The sequence below is a fragment of the Pseudopodoces humilis genome, chromosome 2 (genome assembly GCF_049639895.1).
Source record: "Pseudopodoces humilis isolate 2021_Gansu_Grassland_sample_001 chromosome 2, ASM4963989v1, whole genome shotgun sequence".
Classification (NCBI taxonomy): Eukaryota; Metazoa; Chordata; class Aves; order Passeriformes; family Paridae; genus Pseudopodoces; species Pseudopodoces humilis.
This window is the reverse complement of record NC_142201.1, coordinates 39,085,550-39,105,342: the sequence shown is the minus strand read 5'-3', so window position 1 is coordinate 39,105,342 and position 19,793 is coordinate 39,085,550. Positions and strand designations below refer to the sequence as shown.

The 19,793-nt window shown below is 42.3% G+C and overlaps 1 protein-coding gene across 2 annotated transcripts in view; it reads right to left on the bottom strand.

Moving 5' to 3' along the window:
- STK24 (serine/threonine kinase 24) overlaps positions 1 to 4,521 on the bottom strand; it is a 51,957-nt gene extending 47,436 nt beyond the window's left edge. Inside the window, exon 1 of one of the 2 annotated variants that reach the window (XM_005516458.3) lies at positions 4,207 to 4,521. In XM_005516458.3, the coding sequence (XP_005516515.1) occupies positions 4,207 to 4,248 (42 nt within the window). In that variant the 5' untranslated portion in view covers positions 4,249 to 4,521. Of the gene's footprint in view, positions 1 to 3,710; positions 3,748 to 4,206 lie in introns of those variants that run through there. The other variant, XM_088051858.1, reaches the window with a different exon arrangement.
- Between the last annotated feature and the right edge of the window lie 15,272 nt (positions 4,522 to 19,793).

The window sequence follows — 19,793 nt, the reverse complement described above, 5'->3', positions numbered from 1 at the left end:
CCATATCTTTTTTGTAGAGCAGGGACCAAATTATTATAGGATGGATGCAGTATTCTACATTATTAATAATTTATATTAGATGCCTTGTTGACTTTGTCAATCAGTGTTTAGTGCATCCTTGATTCCCCTTTGCATCCCACCCCCAAGAAAGGGAGTAGGAGAAGAATTTAAGCAAATTTTGAAAATGCAGCCAAGATACATACTTGTATTTTCTACTTCAGAAACACAAAAGATGCCACTATGTAAAAGCTGACATCAGAGCCTTGTACAACACTCATAACACAAGGCCCAATATTCAAATGCGTTCACTACATCAGTAGCCTTTTGTCTCTCCAGGGAACAAAGATGCCATCTGAGGCATCATAAGAGGGTACCTTATTCAAACATGAAACTGGTACATGAAACTTGCCAGGACACAGGGCCAGCCTGACTGGTCTATGAGGATACCTGAAACACACAGTCACCATAAGCTGTATCTATTTACCTGTTCTGGAAGGGCACACAATGGAAATAGATTTTCCTGACTCCTCTCAAACAGCTCCATACATCTATAGCCCTGAAACAGCTTTTGGCTACAGAGTGAGAAGATGTCCAACTTCATTTTCACCAATTAAAACTCTTCTGTCCTGGCACCTGAGGGCTGAGCTTGTAATATGTCACAGAACCATGACATCTGTATTCAGGATATTTTAAAACCAATTAGCCAAGATCACAACGGTCCAAGGATCTGTCCAGTATTTAAGTGCTGTAAGTTCCTGCATAGTATTTGTCAAAGTATACCATAAACAGTAACAGTGAGCACAAACTCTCAAAAAATAAAAAAATCAAACTGGGGAATGCTGATTTCCTACACAGAAGCTGCAAATGGAAAGCAGTAGAAGCTAAGTGGCCTTTCCACGGTACCTTCAATTTAGCAACACAATATTTTGCAGTTACCAAACACAGAGCTCACAGAGGAAGTACTTGAAACAGTTTATTGTAAAAGGAGAATGAGTTACAATAAGGAAGACAGTAATACCTATAGTGCATAACTATGAAAGAACAACTGTGCTGGATCAGAACGAAGGATCCTCTAGGCCAGGACACTTCTACAGTCAGAAGGGAACATCTTGGGAACAGAGCAAAAATAGACAAGTAAATGGCAGTATTTCCCAAAACACCCTTCCAGTCTCCAGAAAACTGACACTTCAGACACCTTCTGAGCCAGAAATGGTGCCTTTATACAACCTTTTCTGTTCATGTGTCAGGTTCCCACTTAAACTCAGTTAAACTTCTAGCATTTCTTGAAGCAAGACAGCTTGAATGTCAACCCTTATTTAAATTTTACATGAAGAACCTGTAGCTCTTGTACTGAAAATACAATGAAGAATGAATAAAAATAACTTACTGCATAAACACTGTTATTGCTACAAAAAAAAAAAAAACTGAAAAGGGAGGAAGATAAAAAAAGGGGTTTATCACACAGAAGAGGCTTGTCTTAAAGATGATGGAATTTTAAAAGCACCACAGGAATTTATTACCATAAATTTATAAACACAGTACTTGATTATTTAAAATACAGCTTCCATAAAGAAGCTTCAGAAGCTTACCACAGCCTTGAAATGCAGGCCAGTCTGAAAATCAAGGTCATATACACTTACTCCAAGCCAGCCTTGCAGGAATCTCACACATTTACAGGCAAACACACACTCTCCCCAGGCCACGTCCATACGGCATGAAGAAGAAAGACAACACATCTTCAGTTTAGTATTGACGCAGTTTCACCCTGCACACTCAAACTCATATGTACACAGAGCCCTTAAAACAACAACAAAAACTTCGAGTCCAAACTTAAACTGCACAGAAATTTAGGTCAAAATCCAACTCTGTTTTTACTCAGGTTACAACATGCCCACTGTGCAGCAGACAGCACATCTCAGATTTTGACAACCTTCCAGCACCATCCTACATTTCCTCCACAGTTTTTCATTCCTTTGGCTCACTCTCCACCCACTCACTTTTTATGCATCACTCTTCAAACATCGATCAGACATCTTGTTCAGGGAGAAACATATTAGTCCTTCATTCTTCTCTCTATTGACACTATCGTGCTCACACCAAACAGCATTAATAAAGTGATGTCCCTCCAAGTGATTTTTTGGGGTCAAGAAGTTACTCTGCTCACACAGGCACGATGGCTGCTCTCTTGTGTAAGTACAGCAAAGAATGTCAGAAAGCTGCATAACTTGTCACTGACACTGCTTCTACCATTTGTGGCAGAAGCTGGTAGGTGGGGAGGAGGGATCACACTACAGAAAAAGAAGACACAGTCCCGTGATTTAGGCAATTTAATTATAACTCAGAGAACTAAGCTCTGTTCCTCTCTTCTACACAATGAAAAAGTCACAAATCTTTTTCTTATCTAAGAAGTAGATGTCACTCATTGTATGTACCTTACTCTTTGAACATTTATTTGGAAGTAAAATCAAAGAGAACTGTGTACTGAAAACAGACCGCTATAAAACTGCTACATATTCTGACAGCATGGAAATAGATATAGACATCTTGAACTGGGCACAGAAAATTAGTGAGCAGCTTTCACATTGCTCACAGACTTTATGCCTCTACCTATCCGCAATCTCTAGTTTGGTGTTCTCAGGGGTTTTTTTAGACAATGAAAGTTCACACTTGAGCAACTCTCATAGTAACAGAACAAAAATCATGAGAATAGTAACACCATTTTGAATAAAACTATTTGAAGCAAAGTCCCAAATTACATGGACTAACAAGAACCCTGAAGATCCACCCATTTAGTACAGCTAACAGTACTCTAAAACGAAATAATGAATCAAGTCAATAAAAAGCACAGGTCCTCAGATCATGCAGTGACATACATCATCAGTACATGCATACTGATGAATAATCTTCATTCTCTCACTTCCAAGCAGCTAGAAATCTGACTTTTAAATGCTAAAGTGTTATAGATTCTGTCTCAAAGTAGACAGTTGTCTCAAAGGTATTAAAAAAAAAAAAAAAAGAAAGTATAAAGCCCAAACAATATCCACAGTCAATCAAGAAACCCTCATTTCTCTGTCTCTGGCATTCAACAAACTGCTCATATTTCAAAGGTGAACTTGAACTCTTAACAGCAGGATCTACACAGCAATAAATTAATTAGCTCAGAGAGTAGGCCTGCATAAGCTATGGGGTATTCAGTATTATGTATGAGCATATAATTCATGTGATGCCCAAGCATGTAACATTTTCAATCCAAATCCTCAGATTTTGCAAAGAAAAGAGATTCATGACTCAGAATCTTGACTCACAATAAAACAAACCAGGGTAAATCAATACTTAAACCAAATGATGCACAAACACTTTCAATCCAGGAGAGAAATCGAGAGAAACTCTTACATGCCATTCATAAGTTGTTCCTTTGTAGATAAGGGCAAGAAAGTTTCTAATCTTTTTCTAATCAGATGTGGGAAATATTAGAATAACAACACACAGATACCAATGACCTTAATGTTTTCCTGGCAGCAGTTTCCATTTAAACCAATAAAAACGAGGGGGGGGCGGGGGAAGCCAGCTCAGTCAGCACAAAACCGCACTAGTTATTTCAAATATAGACAATTAAGACACAGAACGCTCAAATTCCACCGTATAACAACAGCAGCTGACCGATTCTTGGAATCAAACCCAGGAGCCAAACACGATTCCCGAGCACCCACCTCGGAGCAGCACCACAGCAATGGGCACTGCAGCATGCGCTGAAGGTCAACATTTCCAGGCCCTGCTTGTACAGGCTGGTTTTCCGTATGCTTCCCCTACCCACCTCAAATTAATGGGGCCGAAAATCGCCCACTGATCCGGGGTTCATTTTAGGAATTAAAAACACCGAGGAGAACTCCCGGCCGGGGGAGGGGGCCACACGCTCCGCTCCGCTCGCCTGCAGCGAGACAGTGGCTGCCGAGGACGGATGGAGGGAGGCAGAGGCAGGCACGGATCCACCGGGCGCAGGGACCTCGCTGGGCACCACGCCATGCGCTGACAGCACGTTTCGTCTCCATCCCGCTCCCCTGCCCCCAGCCCAGCCCCCGTGGCCGAGCCAGAGCCAAGAGGCGCTTTCTGCCCTCGCCCTGTCCCCCCAGCCCCGGGAATCTCCCCCCGTACACCCACCCTAGCCCGAGGTGCGCATCCGTGCCTGCCCTTGGGGCAGCTGCTCACCTGCATCCCCGGCAGCCCCGCCTGCACGGGGGAGTGAGCCATGGCGGCAGCGGCGGCGAGGGAGGCTGGGAGGGAGCCGGGTCTCCTCAAGCGGCTCCAGGGCACAGGGTTAAGCTCATCTCCACGCTCTCTCACACACACAGCACCACCGTCCTCCGCCACCTCCTGGCCCTTCTCCTGGGCGAGCAGTAGGAAAGGGGCCGTCCCAAGTCCGGGCTCTCCAGGCCCCCGTCACGGATGCAAAGGCAGCAGCGGCTTCCTCATCCCTCCTCCTCCTCTTCCTCCTCCTCCTCCGGGCCGGGCAGGCGACACGATGACAAACCTGGGGCGAGAGGAGGAGGCGAAGGAGGAGGGGGCGGAGCGGCAGCGGCGGCCCCGCCTCCGCGGCGCGGTACCTGCCCGCCCGCCGCCGTGGGCGCGGCCGGGCCCCCACACGCCGTGCTGGGCCTCCACACACGGGTCCGGGCCCCACACGCCGTGCCGGGGCCGTCTCGCCTCGGCGCCCCGCCGCTCGCCCGGCGCCCCGCGGAAGGCAGCGCAACGCCGGCGCTCCGCTGGAGCCTGCGGTGCCAGGAAGCGCTTGACTTCCTGTCAGAAGCTGTAGAAGCCCCAAGCCAGCATGCCAGGCGTGCTTCTCCTGTAGCTCCTAAACGGGAGCAGAGTGGGTCAGCACTGAGGTCTCTCCCACGCAGAAGTTCTGCATGCATGCAAATCTCCTGAGAACTCGACAATGTTCTCTTCTTTGTTACAACTGGAGTTTAACAGTCAGTCACACAACTTCCCATGTGCCGTGGAATGCCCTAAAATTCTCCCCTTTTTCCGCTCCGGCACAAAAAACTAGGTCGTTTCACGATTGTTAAAGCGTTTGAAACCGGTGGGGCTGGGATCCATAGAACAGCGAGGTTCGGTCTTTTCGAGTGTTTTTTTTAAAATGATGTGAGCATCTATTCTACCATAAGTTGCTTTTCATTAGATAATTCACTAGAGTTTGTACAAATCTCTTACCTGCAAGAAACACTTGAAAATAGAAAATAGCCTTATTTAAAAGTGGTTGGAACTTTCCCTGAAGTTTCTTCTGTAGTTACAATATTCTTTGTTGTCCTGTGTGGGCTGAGTTAATGCTACATGATCTGGTTTTCATGAAACTTGGAGACACATAAATGTTCCTAAGATCTCTGCCTCAAAGTATTACTCAAATAAAATTAGCCAACAGCTTTATGCAGGCAAGTAAGTGTGCCCACACACAAGCACGTTGTTTTTTTTACCTGAGAAAATAAACTAAATATACCAGCCCGTGACTACAGTGAAACAGGAAAGGATTATGGCTAGAAACTGTATAGAAAATTGAATTACTGGAATTCTTTTTTCGGTTGTTCATGAAGGAGTTGATAAGTTCCTTAATGGAGGATGGAGTTCAGATTCTGTGTGGTTTGGCTCTCAGGAAACATAAACAAGTTTCTACTGTTTACTGGTATGTAATTTTCAAAGAAATGTAAAATCTTGTAATTTGTGTTCTACCTCTATCAAAAATCAAATAACGATCACGAGAATCAGTATCAAAACTCTCTATTTAGACTGTTTTCTAAAGCATTTTTGCAATTTTTTTTTTTAAAAAAAAAGGGTTTAATATCTCCATGGTCACTCCCCTGTTTGCAGTAAATTTTTCTAGCTTGTTAGGGAGAAAGTCAGCGGGCTACTAGTGAACCTTTTCTTTGTCTAATGGATATCATTGCACTTTTGCTACATCACATATTTAAAATCCTCATTGAGAAAATGTGAGTTTTACCATTGCCTATGCAGTTTTATTTTTTTTTTATGTATATAGTCATAAAGATACAGATTTTATCCACTGCTTTACTTTTTCTGCAGTTGCATGTTCAGTGTGGAGTCAAAATAAAGAAGGTACTCAAGTCTTCTCTTTTGTATTATGAAAGGTGTACAACTGTTATTTTATGTCCATGAGTATATTCTTTGGGACTTAAACAATTTTCACAAGGAATATACACTTGGCTTGGTAGAGGTGATTCTGTTTTATCTTGTTAATTCCTTTTCTACAGTTAGGTTGTAGATTCTCTAGCTCAAAGCACATAAAAGTTTGTATTCTGCTCTGAAGTGACTTCCACCATGAAAGCTTCTGGCCTGGGGCCACCGTGAGGTCTTCCTTTTGCTTGTATGCCATCACAGATTAATTTCATCTCAAGGTTTGGAAGTTCTGCAATATATGTTCAACAAGATTCTGTGCCTGAAAAAATAACTGCTTGAGACATGGAATAAACGCAGGAAAGCAATGGAGCAGATTCAAAACTCTTCAGTCATAAACCAGATACCAGTCCAAGTTAAGTTCTAATGAAGTCAGAACAATGTATTAAAAGGTCAATATCTTGTCAGCTTCTAAATTTTATACTGCATCTCATGTTCTGATACACTTCCAATTTCTCCCAGAACTTGTAGGAATTTTTTTTAATAGTTTTGAATGTAATTTTAAAATAATTAATGTGTGTGTTTGCTGTTCACTTTGTAAATGCTAGTCTTTCAGTCTAAATTTCAACTCCATCTCACAGACTAAGTAACAGAAGCCTTTCAAATTTTCCTCTCCTTTTCTCAACCTTTTGTGGGTTTTTTTAATCTTTTCTGAGAAAACTAGATTTTGTGTATTATAATCCAAAGTAAGGCTAGTCTTGCAGAAATCTTTTTTAAAAACAGAATGGTTAGATGTTGTGCTAGCCAACCATCTCAATACAATGACTAAGACTTCAAAAATAAACACTTCTTACCATTAAGGCAGTTCCCTGGTGTACCTTTTTGGAGCCAGATGTTCCCAGCATTCAAAGATTCAATTTATTTAAGTGACAATTTCTCAATAACTGGTTTGCTTTCAATTGAACATGATACTTCGAATATGCAGAGATTTTCTGCTTTGCTAGTTATGTTTAAGCCATGAATTATAGCATTTCAGTCTCCAACGGTAAGAGAGGAGTTACAAAAGAAAAATATAATTACATAATTGTAGAGGCTGTGACTGTGAACTTCTGCTTATAAATACCTGTGAAGAAAAGATGTTTTCCTTACTGACAAAGACTTAAACTTCTCAAATGAACAATGTAAGGTCATTGGTGTTTTCTAAGATGAAAGGTGCGGCAGGAACCCAGCTCTTTTTAAATTTATAATAGCAAACACGTGACTCTTGCCTGTATCACACAATGCACACAAGGCTCTTCACAAATGGACCTTTAAGAGTGTAAGTATTCCTGGGGGAGGAGCAGAGGTCCCCACACGGGTCTCTAACTGACCACAGAGAGGAAAGAAAAAGACAAAAACCTTTCACAGTGGGGGGTGGGGGGTGTTACCAGTAGGCTGTTGCAGGACCAGTATGGGACCCATCTTGTTCAGCATATCCATGAATGAGCTAGGAAAGAGACTAAAGAAAATCGAGTCTTATATTGCCCATTATCATGAGGAAGAAACTAAAAGAAAGCCCAAGGAGTTAAAGAAAAATCTCAGTGACTGCTGAGTGACATGCCAGCAGATGGGGGTTCAGCATTGAAATGTGCTCCTTCAGCAGAGTTGAAGAATGTCAGAATATGAGTGCTGTAAATATCCTCAATGTGGCCCTACAGAAAAGCAGCTTTCTGGGAAAACTTTATAAGTATGACATACCTAAATCAGTGAATTAAACCCCGAAGGTATAATTAACGTTCATTTCTGCACACTGAGTCATCCTGACTATGCTTCTCTTTTCAAATCAATGCCCAGTCCTTTCGGCTTTCCTTTCTGGGAGATCTGCTCAAACAGCAACTTACTCTCCCAGGAATGAGCCAAGGAACCAGACAAGGGTAGGATGCAATTTTATTAAAAAAAATATATATATGTTTAGTGATAAAAGCTCATTTCCCTGTAAATAACCAAAAATATCCCTGTGTTGTCCAGGACTAATATTTTCCCTGCCTTTTGGTTGTGTATGCACCACAAGATTAGTTTCCAGTCTACTTCCAAACTATGCAGCAATGATACACCTACAAAACATTGGTGTTTTCTCTGTTTTCACCAAAATTTTGAAATTTAAATTTCCTTTGGAAAGGGTGTCCCTTCTACAAAGTTTGTGATGGAGCCTTTCTTCCTCTCAAGATGCCATGGGTAACCCTGCAGCTGTGTATTTCTTCCAGCAGAGGAAGCCTGTGTAGTTTCAAAAGCACACAGCTTGCCTTCCACATGTTCTGGTTTAACAAGCCATTTGTCAGAAAGTGATTTTGTCAATTACAGAAGTAAAGCTGGAAGTTCAAACAATGGCATTCTACTTTAGGTCTTGTGAATGCTGAAGGGGAAAAAAATTGGTTATTAAATTATGTCCCCAAAGAAAAACCCTTTTTCTTCTATGTTTGTTTAAAACATGCCATTTTGTATATATTTCCCTTCCTGTGTGATGTCATATCATTCATAGAAAATGGCATGTTTTTGAGATTCATAATAAAAGAAAATTCACATTCTTGTAGAACTGAGAATCATAATGGATAAATCAGAATGAGGCAGGAAATGGAAGAAAACATCTTGAGTGTTATATGCTGTTTATTAATAATGAGCAGAATATAAGTGCCTGAAAGTATTTTAGTATTCCAGGCAGACAATTAAAATTAGATGGAGACCTAGAGCTCATTAAGAAACATGAGATTGATTTTACTGTCCTATGCCTCTGCCCCTGAGGAGCATCATTGCTTTTTATAAGCCTTTCTCTTAGCCCCTTGTCACACAAACCAAACATCTGCAAATGGAAGAAAACATACCTTCCCTATCTTTTTCTCACATTTCACATTTTATAATGGAGACATCAGTTCTTATCTCAGGTTAATGTCTGTGTAGACATCGGACTAGCAAATTCTCTGAACTAAATGGATCCATTAAGGGTGACCTTTAATGGTTTTAAACTAAAATAGAGTCAATTTAGATTAGATAGAAAAAAGAAGTTTTTTACAATGAGGGTAATAAAACACTGGAACAGGTTGCCCAGAGAGGTGGTGAATGCCACATCCCTGTAAATATTAAAGGTCAGATTGGACTGGGCTCTGAGCACCCTGGTCTACCAGAAGATGTCCCTGTCCCCAACAGGAGAGTTGGACTAGATGACCTTTAAAGGTCCCTTCTAGCCCAAACTATTCTGTGATTCTGTGACCCTGTAATCATGCTGAGACACTCACCTTAGACAGTCCATGTCATCACAGATATGAAATGTTTGCTTGCAGGCTACAGTTGTCCCAACAGAAAAAGTTGCACTGTTTCTCATTGATAGCTGATAAGTATCAGTCTTACAACTGACTGCACTACTTCACTATTTTAATTCAAGGATTATCTCATTTTTTTACTCTTCATTAATTTCATTATATACCAACTGTTACCTGTAAAATCTTGTGTTGACAGAAGTGTATTGCATTCATCTGTTGAATAAATAAACATATGGATCCCTGCAAGTACCAGTTATCACTGTGGGGTGTTGTTACCAAATGAAAATCATCATGATGTTATGAGTTTTTCAGAGTACAGCTTTGTGCTGTGTTTAATCCAACTTAACTGCAGTCTACTGCCAAAGTGCTGATCCCACTCTTCCTTTCTCTCAGCCCTAGCTCTGGTCCTTGCATTAGCAATCACATGCCCACTTGGTGATTTGGATCAGTTCTCTGATCCCAAGGGAAATGCATCCACATCCTGCTGGATTAGTCTCTCCTGTGGCAGCAGTCTCTGCGTGTCACACAGCAGGGACACCATGTGTGAGGGAGGGGAGTGAGGCCAACACCTCTGGTAGCCCACAGTTAGCTCAGATGAGCCAGGAGGTGAAACTCCATCCAGAATGTCCTCTGTGGAGTAGGATAGTGGCTCCAGCTCTGTCATACCACAAAAGCCACCTTCCCAGCTCGCAGGAATGAATGCTCCTGCCCGTGGTTTAAGCCCAGAGCTCCATATTCATAGAAGTCAGTCTTCACAGAGAATGTACAGAAGGAAACAGTGGAGGGATGACTTTGCTGACAATAAACCTCTTTTCTAGGTAATTAGAGACCCTCAGCCTGCAGTCTTCATGGCCCAAAATTTAATACCAGGAAAGGAAAAGCCAGAAATCAGATACCCTAAAAAAAAAAAAAAAAAAAAAAAAAAGAAAAAAGTGAGCTTGTTATTTTGGGAAGGTTTCTGTTAGACCATAAACTATTTTCTAGCACTTGAACCTGTCATCGTCCCCACTAGGTATGTGTGGGGGATAGCTACAGCTTGTAACTGTGCCCCACAAAAATACAGCTCCTGTGCGTGTACCTTCCTCCTCTGCCCATCATTCCCATTCCATTTAGCCTTCTGAAAGTAATTACCCAGCAAGTTCCTGTTGTGCTCACAATGCTCTGACATGATCCAGCCATCTTCCACCTCTTCCTGCAGACCTCCTCTCATTCACAAAAATCAGCTGCAAACTTCTACTTGCACCAGACCTTTGGCAAGATCCCAGAGCCTCACGCTCCTTTGGCATCTACAGTTGCCAGCTCAGTTTTCCTCCTATCTTTTTCATGAGAGCAGGCTTCCTGGGGATTTTGGACTGAGTATATCTCTTCTGCCAGCTGAGGTAGTGGGTACCTGATGCTTTTATTGCAAAGAAGAGCAGATCTTGCTGTTCCACATCAGCACTACTCTTCTCCCCTGCACAGAAGCAAATTTACAGGGTGAGCTATGGACTGTAGGTTTCTATTTACTTTTCAGTGGAGTAGCAGAGCTGCACAGTCTTCCCATCCCACTGTCTCCTGATAGCACAGGGATTTGCCTCAGCATCACAGCTGCAGAAGACCACAAATCTACTTTTTTCTTCTGTTGAAGTTTAAGTGAGGAAAACACATATAAGCGCTTGAAACTGCTACCAGGAATTACCATTGTGAAGAAATACAGAGATGACTCTTCTAGACACTTTGTATACAGACTTGGGTTAAATGCAAGTTTCTGCTACACTCAGTGTTCAGAAGTCACCTTGACAGTCTGTTTTTCCTGGTTGAGGTTCTAGTTTCTTATCCAAATACTGCAAATTTGTCAGACATTTACTCTCAGTTCTGTTCATTCTGTATCTTGGACCAGGAATATATCCTGCCCCAAAGTGCACCTTCTTCCCAAACTCTCCAGGTGCAATTCATGACCTTCCCTACCATTCTCTTGAGAAACTCTTCAGTACCAACTCAGAGGTACTGTGTATCAGGTATTGCATATATTTTTATATATACACATATATATATAAAGTAATGTGATTTGTGATGGAGCCTTTCTTCCTCTCAAGATGCCATGGGTAACCCTGCAGCTGTGTATTTCTTCCAGCAGAGGAAGCCTCTGTAGTTTCAAAAGCACACAGCTTGCCTTCCAAAGCTAGATTTGGCTGTGCATTTATGTTCTGGTTTAACAAGCCACTTGTCAGAAAGTGATTTTGTCAATTACAGAAGTAAAGCTGGAAGTTCAAACAATGGCATTCTACTTTAGGTCTTGTGAATGCTGAAGGGGAAAAATTGGCTATTAAATTATGTTCCTCAAAGTAAAAGCCTTTTTTTTCTATGTTTGTAAAAAACATGCCATTTTGTATATATTTCCCTTCCTGTGGTGAAGTTCTGTGCACTGATATCGTACTGATATCAGCACAAAGATTCTCATCAGCTTCACTGGGCTCTTGATTTCTGATGTTTGTAGGAAGTACATAGGCTTCCCAGCCCATGGCACATCTTCCTTTTTACCTGCATATAGGTTGACATTATTGTCACTGACTTATTTACATGAGCAGTTTTCTCAAAGAATGTAATACAGCCCTATGCTTGCAGTTACTTGTATTTATGAAAGTAAATTAAAAATTTTTAACCTGTTCCTCACTATAGCTCAAGGTTTTACCATGTGTCTTCCCATCATTCCTCCAGCAGAAGCACAAGACCATGTAACTTTTATGCTCTGACTGTTAAGCAAAGATGCACTTTCCAAAGATGCATCTCTGTGATTTTTATACACATAAAGTATACTATATTTAATTACTTGAGTGTTTAATCAACTTCTGTAGAGATTATTTTTAAAACATTTCTGTTCAGCTTTAAGATTATATTTTGAGTTTCCCAGGAAGTTCATGTGCAGCATCATTAGGGTGTTTAACTGCTCAAAGACTGTCCTTTCCAACAACCACATCTTTCTTCTGCACTGGCATCATTTCATGTTGGCTTAATCTGAGCTGGAAACCACACCCCTCCCTTAAAATCCTAAACTGAGGTTTCCTCTGCTTTCCATGGGGCAGACACAGTGGAGGACAGAGCAGGAAGGAGCAACCCCAACAGTCCTTGCACACAGGTCCTTGGCTGCAATCTGAAGATTGGTTAGAATGCCTGAGGAGCTGCCATCCAGTGACTTTCCCAACTCCTCCCATCCCAAACCTCTGTCACTGAGCATCTCAAATGCCCACATCAACCCTTCCCAAATAATTTCAAGTATGTGATGCTTGGGTTATGCAAATCTCCTCTGAGCAGTCCTGCCTCCCAAAGCTCTCCCATCCAAGTCACAATTCATGCAAATCCCTTCTGCTTTGACATGTCCCCAGGACCAGTTGCCTGAGGGTCCATCCAGGGGCTGATCACAATTCACTCAACTCTTAAAGCAGCAGCAGCCATAACCCCACAGTCTATGGATGTTCCTTGTTGTCCTCTCAAGGACTATATCCAAACCTCTTTTCTTAGCATGTCTGAGTTTAAAGTTTGCAGGACAGCTCTAAAACCTGCATCTGTATACACTTGAGAAGATGTCAGGATGAAAAGTGCAGTGCTTAAGAGATGTCTTAAACTGAATGCTACTCAGGAATGAGCTGCTCTTCCAACAAACTCCCTTAATGGACAATGCCTAGCTGGCATGGCCTCACCAAGAGCCATCTTGGAGATGGCTCCTATCAAATGCGGTGATTTTGGCTTTCTTGTTAATGACAGGGTGGGCTGAATAGTTGTACAACAGGTTAACAGCCTGGGAAGCCATCCAGGAGGCAGGAATCTGAAATCAGTGCATACTCAGTTTGTCAGAACCAAATGCAGCCCAATTCAGCCCAAATTTGTATCTACTTAAAAGTAATGGTTTGCTGAAGTGTCTACACATACTTCTGTTTAACATGGTGCTGTTTTTTCTGGGGCTGTTTTCTCTGGGGATTAGTCTGCTGAGCCCACAGAAGCCAATTTTTCTTCGTCTGACATTTTGCTGAGTTACAAAAACACCCTAAATTTGCTTGTGGTTTTGTTTCTTAGGGCAGAGTTTCATGCCTGGGGTTTGAGTCCTGCAGTTAAATTGAATTAAGCACAAGAAGCCAGTGATTTTGTCATCTTTTAGAGTAAGAGTGTTGGGTGTTGCAGCATAATCAATTTTATTCTTGTTCTTTATTATTCTTCAATATCAGAGTCAGTTTTTTATAATACCACGCGAGCTTTTGGCAATTTTAATAAATTTTTTAATGTTTTTAAGAGAGGCAATTTCCTTCAATGCTGCCAGAGACTCTCTCTTGCTAAAATCCACCCAAATACATTTATTTTTCTAAACATACAGTAGCCCTATGATCTCCAAAAGCAATGCTGATCTATGTGTCATACAATAGTGATTTAGGTATTTTCATAGGGTAATCTGAAGCTTGTGATACCTGCGAGCGAAACTAATAAGTTAATAAATCAAGTTAATAATGTAGGGGGTTTTTCTGGGCGTGCCTCTCCAGCCCCTTCCCTGCCACTGTATTTTTCTGCCACCTGGTGGTGGAAAATGACGTCCTGGGGAGGGACCCCAGGACACTTTGGGAAGATTTGCCTGAGCAAGGGGTCTAGAGTTGTCAAATACAGGTTAAATAAAGGTAGGAAAATGTAGTTTATTTTATATCTACCAATATTACCTAGACTCTGTAGTCACAGACTGGCGTTTCACTGCAAAAAGCCCAATCCAGGCAAAGCAAATAAATCCTTCCTGTTCCACAGGCTGCCTCAGACAGGTGTGAAATGGCTTTGGGCTTCTCTAATTCCTCCTGGTATTGCCAAGCTCCCTGAGCTGAAAGTAGATGGCACAGAACAGCATCTTGGGTCTGCCCCCTACAATCGGGGTGGCAGCAAGTCAGGGAAGGAGCCAAATTCATAACCTGTGTGCTGTGGGTGCTGGAGCAGACATCTGCTCTGAAGCTGTAGTGGAGAAATCATGAGTCACACTTGCAATGAATGCATGAAATAGACACTGAAAACTGAAAACCAACCAACCAAAAGATGTCAAACCCCAGCTTGGGTTTCTGTAACTCAATCAGGAATGCGTTTGTCAGTGACCACTACCTGGTCCAAAACAGGGGGAGGGAGGGGGTCTGTGGCATAACATCTTGCTCTGCTACAGCAGAGATTATAATGACCATTAGTCTCATACTCCTGCTCCCTGCAAGACAGCAGGGGCAGATGTGGAGAATCTGGAGGTTCTCTCTTTGCACCCTTCCCAATTTCCATGCTCAGTTTCTTAAACAAAGTCTCCTCCTCCAGTTTCAGCACTCAGCCAGGCCTGCCACCCTGGGACATCCACGTCTCTAACTTGAGTACGTTTGTGTAGTAGTGTTCTACTCCTACCCTCCCATGTTTGGGATCAGATTTCAGTATAAATGCATTCAATATCATTAATTCACTTAGGTGGTTACAGAGCTGGCCTCAGGCACTCTGTTGAACTAAAGTACCAGCCTGCAGGATGAAGGAAAATTGAATTAACCTTTACTTGAAATATTTCTTTGTACAATAAGACCTTTAGGAAATAGAACTCCTATCTAAGTAGAAGACATTTCCAATTTTAACTACCAAGAAAGGATGGTATGGCTCTGGGAGCATTAATTATTTTTTTTTCCATTTTGGTTTTTGTTTGTTTGTTTATTTGGGTTTTTGGGGGGTTTTTTGTTGTTGTTGTTGTTTTTTAAAGTTTGTAAGTATTTTTCCCAGCTGGGAAAGGACTGTGTTCAACTTAGAATTTAAAAAAAGCCCTTTATGGGCTAAGATGGAAAGAAGCTCAGACAGGAACATACACTGCATTTCTCTGAATCTCACAGAAGGAGGATAAACGTAATTTCACGTGAGCAGACAGCTGAAATTTCATCTTAATCTCATGAGAGTTTTATTTGCCACTTATGGCAGCAGCAGATCAAATGAGGGATTGCAACAGCAATTTGAGAACCAGTGCTGTGACAGTGCCTCAATATTTTGTGCTTAGCTCTTACATAATTTTTATTCATTATTTTATTTAGTTATGTGTCTTACACAGTTTAGAATTTTAACTCCCCCTCACCCCCAAAATACAGCAATAGTGTTATGGAGACAGAGCTGCTTTCACTGCAGATATTCTCCTTATGAGTGTTGCAGAAGGTCTTATGACCATTTTGGCACTGAAGGGAAAACCAGCTCTTTCATCCCAGTACATCTGCCAGCAAAAGCAAACCTGTCTGATTAGCATCTGCAATTATTAGGAAGTAGCTGGCCAATGTGACACCCATCTGCAGGAAAGGTCAGGAGGGGGGTTCCAGCAGCCTGTCAGCCTGATCTCAGTGCTTAAGGCAGGTTATGGAACAGATCATCTTGAGCGTGATCACATGGCACATGCAGGGGATCGGGCCCAGCCAGAAGAGGTTTAGGAAAGTCAGGTCCTGCTTGACCAAACTGCTTCCCTTCTATGACAGGGTGATGCATCCAATGGATGAGGGAAAGGCTGGGGGTGTTGCCTACCTGGAGTTCAGTAAAGCGTCTGACACTGTCTCCCACAGAATTCTTCTGGAAAAGCTGGGAGCCCATGGCTTGAATAGGTGCGCTCTTCGTAGGGTAAAAAACTGTCAAGAGTGGCAGTGGATGGAGTTAAATCCAGTGGTGTTCCCCTGGGCTCAGTATTGAGAACAGTCTTGCTTAATATCTTTAGTGATGACCTGGACAAAGGGATCAAATTCTCCCTCAGTTTGCAGAGGACACCAAGCTGGATGGGATCTGCTGTAGGGCAGGAAGGCTCTGCAGAGGGATCTGGATAGCAGGGATCCATGGGCAGTGGCCAATGGTATGAAGTTCAAAAAGACCAAGTGCCAGGTCCTGCCCTTGGGTCACAACCACCTCTAGTGCTTCAGGCTGGGGACAAGTGGCTGGAAAACTTCCCATCAGAAAAGTATCTCAGGGTGCTGGTCAACAGCCAGCTAAACATGAGCCAGCAGGGAGCCCAGGTGGCCAAGAAGACCAGTGGCATCCTGGCTTGCTGCGTATTGCATCAGCAATAGTGTGGCCAGCAGGACCAGAGAAGTGATTGCCCTCCTGTACTCAGCACTGGTGAGGCCACACCTCAAGTCCTGTGCTCTGTTTTGGGTCCCTCACTACAAGAAGGACATTGAGGAGCTGGAGCATGTCCAGAGAGGGGCAATGGAACTGCGGTAGGATCGGGAGCACAAGTCCTGTGAGGAGCAGCTGAGGTGGCTTGGGGGTGTTTAGCCTGGAGAAAAGGAGGTGTCGCTAGAGGACACAAAGTATTCCAAGGGTTCCCAGAAATCACACACACAGCAGCCGCTTTTCGTGAGGCAAAAAAAGCCTTTATTGCAGGGTTTTCTCAACCCTTATATAAGCTTCTCCAATCAGGTCACCCTGATTAGTAGAAGGAACAACACCTCTCTCATCCCATCAGTGGGATAAGAGAGACAATGCTCTCAGAACATCTGTGTCTTGTTTTAGGAAAGTAATTCTTTATTTACAAAAATAATCCTTGAATGAGAAAAGGTTCCCAAGACTTTCCCTTGGGAACTGTCAGCGCCTGAGAGCTTGAAATTCTCTCAGGTTCAGAAATCATGTCCACAAGGAGGTGTAGGGGAGACCTGATCCCCCTCTACAACTGCCTGAAAGGAGAGTGTAGCCAGGTGGAGATGGATCTGTTCTCCCAGGAAACCAGCGATAGAATAAGAGGAGAGGACCTCAAGTTGTGCCAGGGGAGGTTGAGTTTGGATGTTAGGAGAAACTTCTTCTCTGGAAGAGTGATTAAGCATTAGAATGGGCCACCCAGGGAGGTGGTGAAGTCACCATCCCTGGAAGCATTCAAAAAATGTTTGAATGTGGCACTCTACAATATAGTACAGTGGACAGGGTGGTGTTAGATCTAAGGTTGGACTTCATGATCTTGCAGGTCTCTTCCAACCTTAATAATTCTATGATTCATGTAAACATATAGATACTCAGTGAAAAGCACAGGTCCCCTTTTGCTCATCTTCTTCTCCTCTCTGTCCCCTCTACACAGTCAGAGCAACTGTTAAACTCCCTGGGACATGGACTAAAGCCCTCCTCTGGGGTTCAGGTGATTTATGCAGAGCTTTGACTCAGGACTAGGAATGAGCATGGGAAAGGGACAACATTTAACAGCCACATTAGACAACCCACAGCTCTCATGTTACTCTTGTGCTGTGATAAATTATACAAAATCCTATCTTGCAGTGGTGGCTGTAGGAAGAACAGCAGTGATTGAATTAGGGGGGAAATGGGGCACCTGTAATTTTCCTGAACCTCTTTCGGGAAAGGTGGTGGAGGAGGATGATTTTAGTTGTTACTTCCCCTTGGCTAATTTGTCTCCCTTTCACACTTTAAGGCATGACCCAGTTATTTTATTACCAGCATTGTAATCTCTGCATGATGGTCAATGAATATTATGCTAAAGTAGTAAATGCTGAATATTATACTAAAGTCAAGCTGTGAAAGAAAACAGAAAAAGCAAGTTGTAGAGGATGTCTGGGTGGCTTGCAATTGCTTCCAGGAAATTTTAAGAAACCCAACAACTTTGTATAGACATTTGTCTATAGCTACATATAAGTTTTTCCAAGGATTATGCTGCTAATATGCCAATTTTTAAGAACAGAAAATGGCAGAGGATGGATTAATGTAGCTCAGAGAATACAACATTGAACTATTTTACGTCAAGTGTCATTAGGCTGAGGTTAAGGGGGAATATGGAAAAACCTTGGAAGCTTTACAGTATATTTGAAATGTTATTAAGCATACAGACACATACATTCCTGTATCTACCTGGCCATGCATGAGTTCAGACTGGAATGCTAGAACAGGGTATCATAATTCATTACTCTTGCATATTGTTAGTTTAGAATGATCAACTATTAATTTGATTCATTTCAGGCTGTCTTCTCCATAACAAAAAATTATATACAAAAGACCCTCTCAGCAAGTCTGACAGTCTAGACAGAAGCATGCTAAACTAAACACTGTCACATTTAGAGGTCAACTGTACCTCTTAAATGCTTAAAACTAAGGAACTGAAAGCACTCCAGCCCAAAGACCAATGCCCTGCACACAGCTTCTGAACACAGTCACAGCAATGCTGACAAGGAGCTACCCGAGTAGGCACATGGATATTGTAATTATTTAAATCCTTGTTGAAAATGAGATTAAAATCTTGTCACAAACCACTGTCTCCATTCTACTTTATAGGTAGTTTTCACCTCATGAAAGAGGTTCCCTATCTAATTTTACAGTATTATTGGCTTTCTAACCATGAACCACATCCATCATGTTGTAGACAAGGTAGTGGGTTTGCTAAAGCAATAAAATACAACAGCTTATGGTATAAAAACTAGACACGTGACCTGTATTCCAAAGGGAAAAAAAGGTAGTGTTAAAATGATAAATAAACATTTCACCTGGCATGGATAAAGGAGTAGGCAGAAGATGCTATTCTATTCTATTCCATGCTATTCTTGGATACAGTTAGGAGATAATTTATTTAGCTTAACTTGCATGGCAGAAGAAAAGCTGGCTAGTCTGTAAATAAATAAATAAAGCTGGTATAAAATTCCCTTAACTCCTCAGAGGATTGCAGGGAGCAAGTTGCCTGTGGCTGTTACAGTAGACCCTCAGTTCCATTGGCTGGGGGACATGCAATATCACAAATCCATGGGAAAGGCTCTCCCCAGATGACCTGAAGACCAAGAGGGGATTTCTGACTATGGGGTAACAGGGCTATTTCTAACACAAGCAAAGAGCACCTTGGACTTGCCTTTTCAAACTCCATTTGAAACTGTCTTCTTGGGTGGGGGGACTCTGTTCTCTGTGCACATGAAGACCCAGGTGCCAGCAACTCCAGGGGGAACAAGGAGCACAGGGGCCCATGTACCTGCAGTGCGAGCAGAGCACCCATCGCTTGAATATGGATGTCTGTGTCAGCACTTGCAAATACCAAAATGGAATTGCTGTAAAATAGGATAAGAGTATTGGAAGACAGGTATGAAAGCAGCTGAAAGTCTGGCCAAGTTAAGGGAGGGGCCAGTGAGTCCAAGCTGCTGGAAAAAGTGTAGGATGTAGACCTTAAAGAATGAGAATTACCAAAGCAACATGCAGACCACTGGCACTCCATAACATGGAGCACAGAACTACAGGAGTAGTAGCTAAGCAGCAGAATTTGGTCTCCCCTAGCATAAATTTGATAAACACTATGGTATATTAAGATAGAGAAGACCAGCACTGACCCATTAGCCTTAAGTAATGGAGCATGTAGAGAGAGGCAGCAGGGAGGTGGTAGTGAGTTTTGTTAACAAGAAACTGTAAGTCATA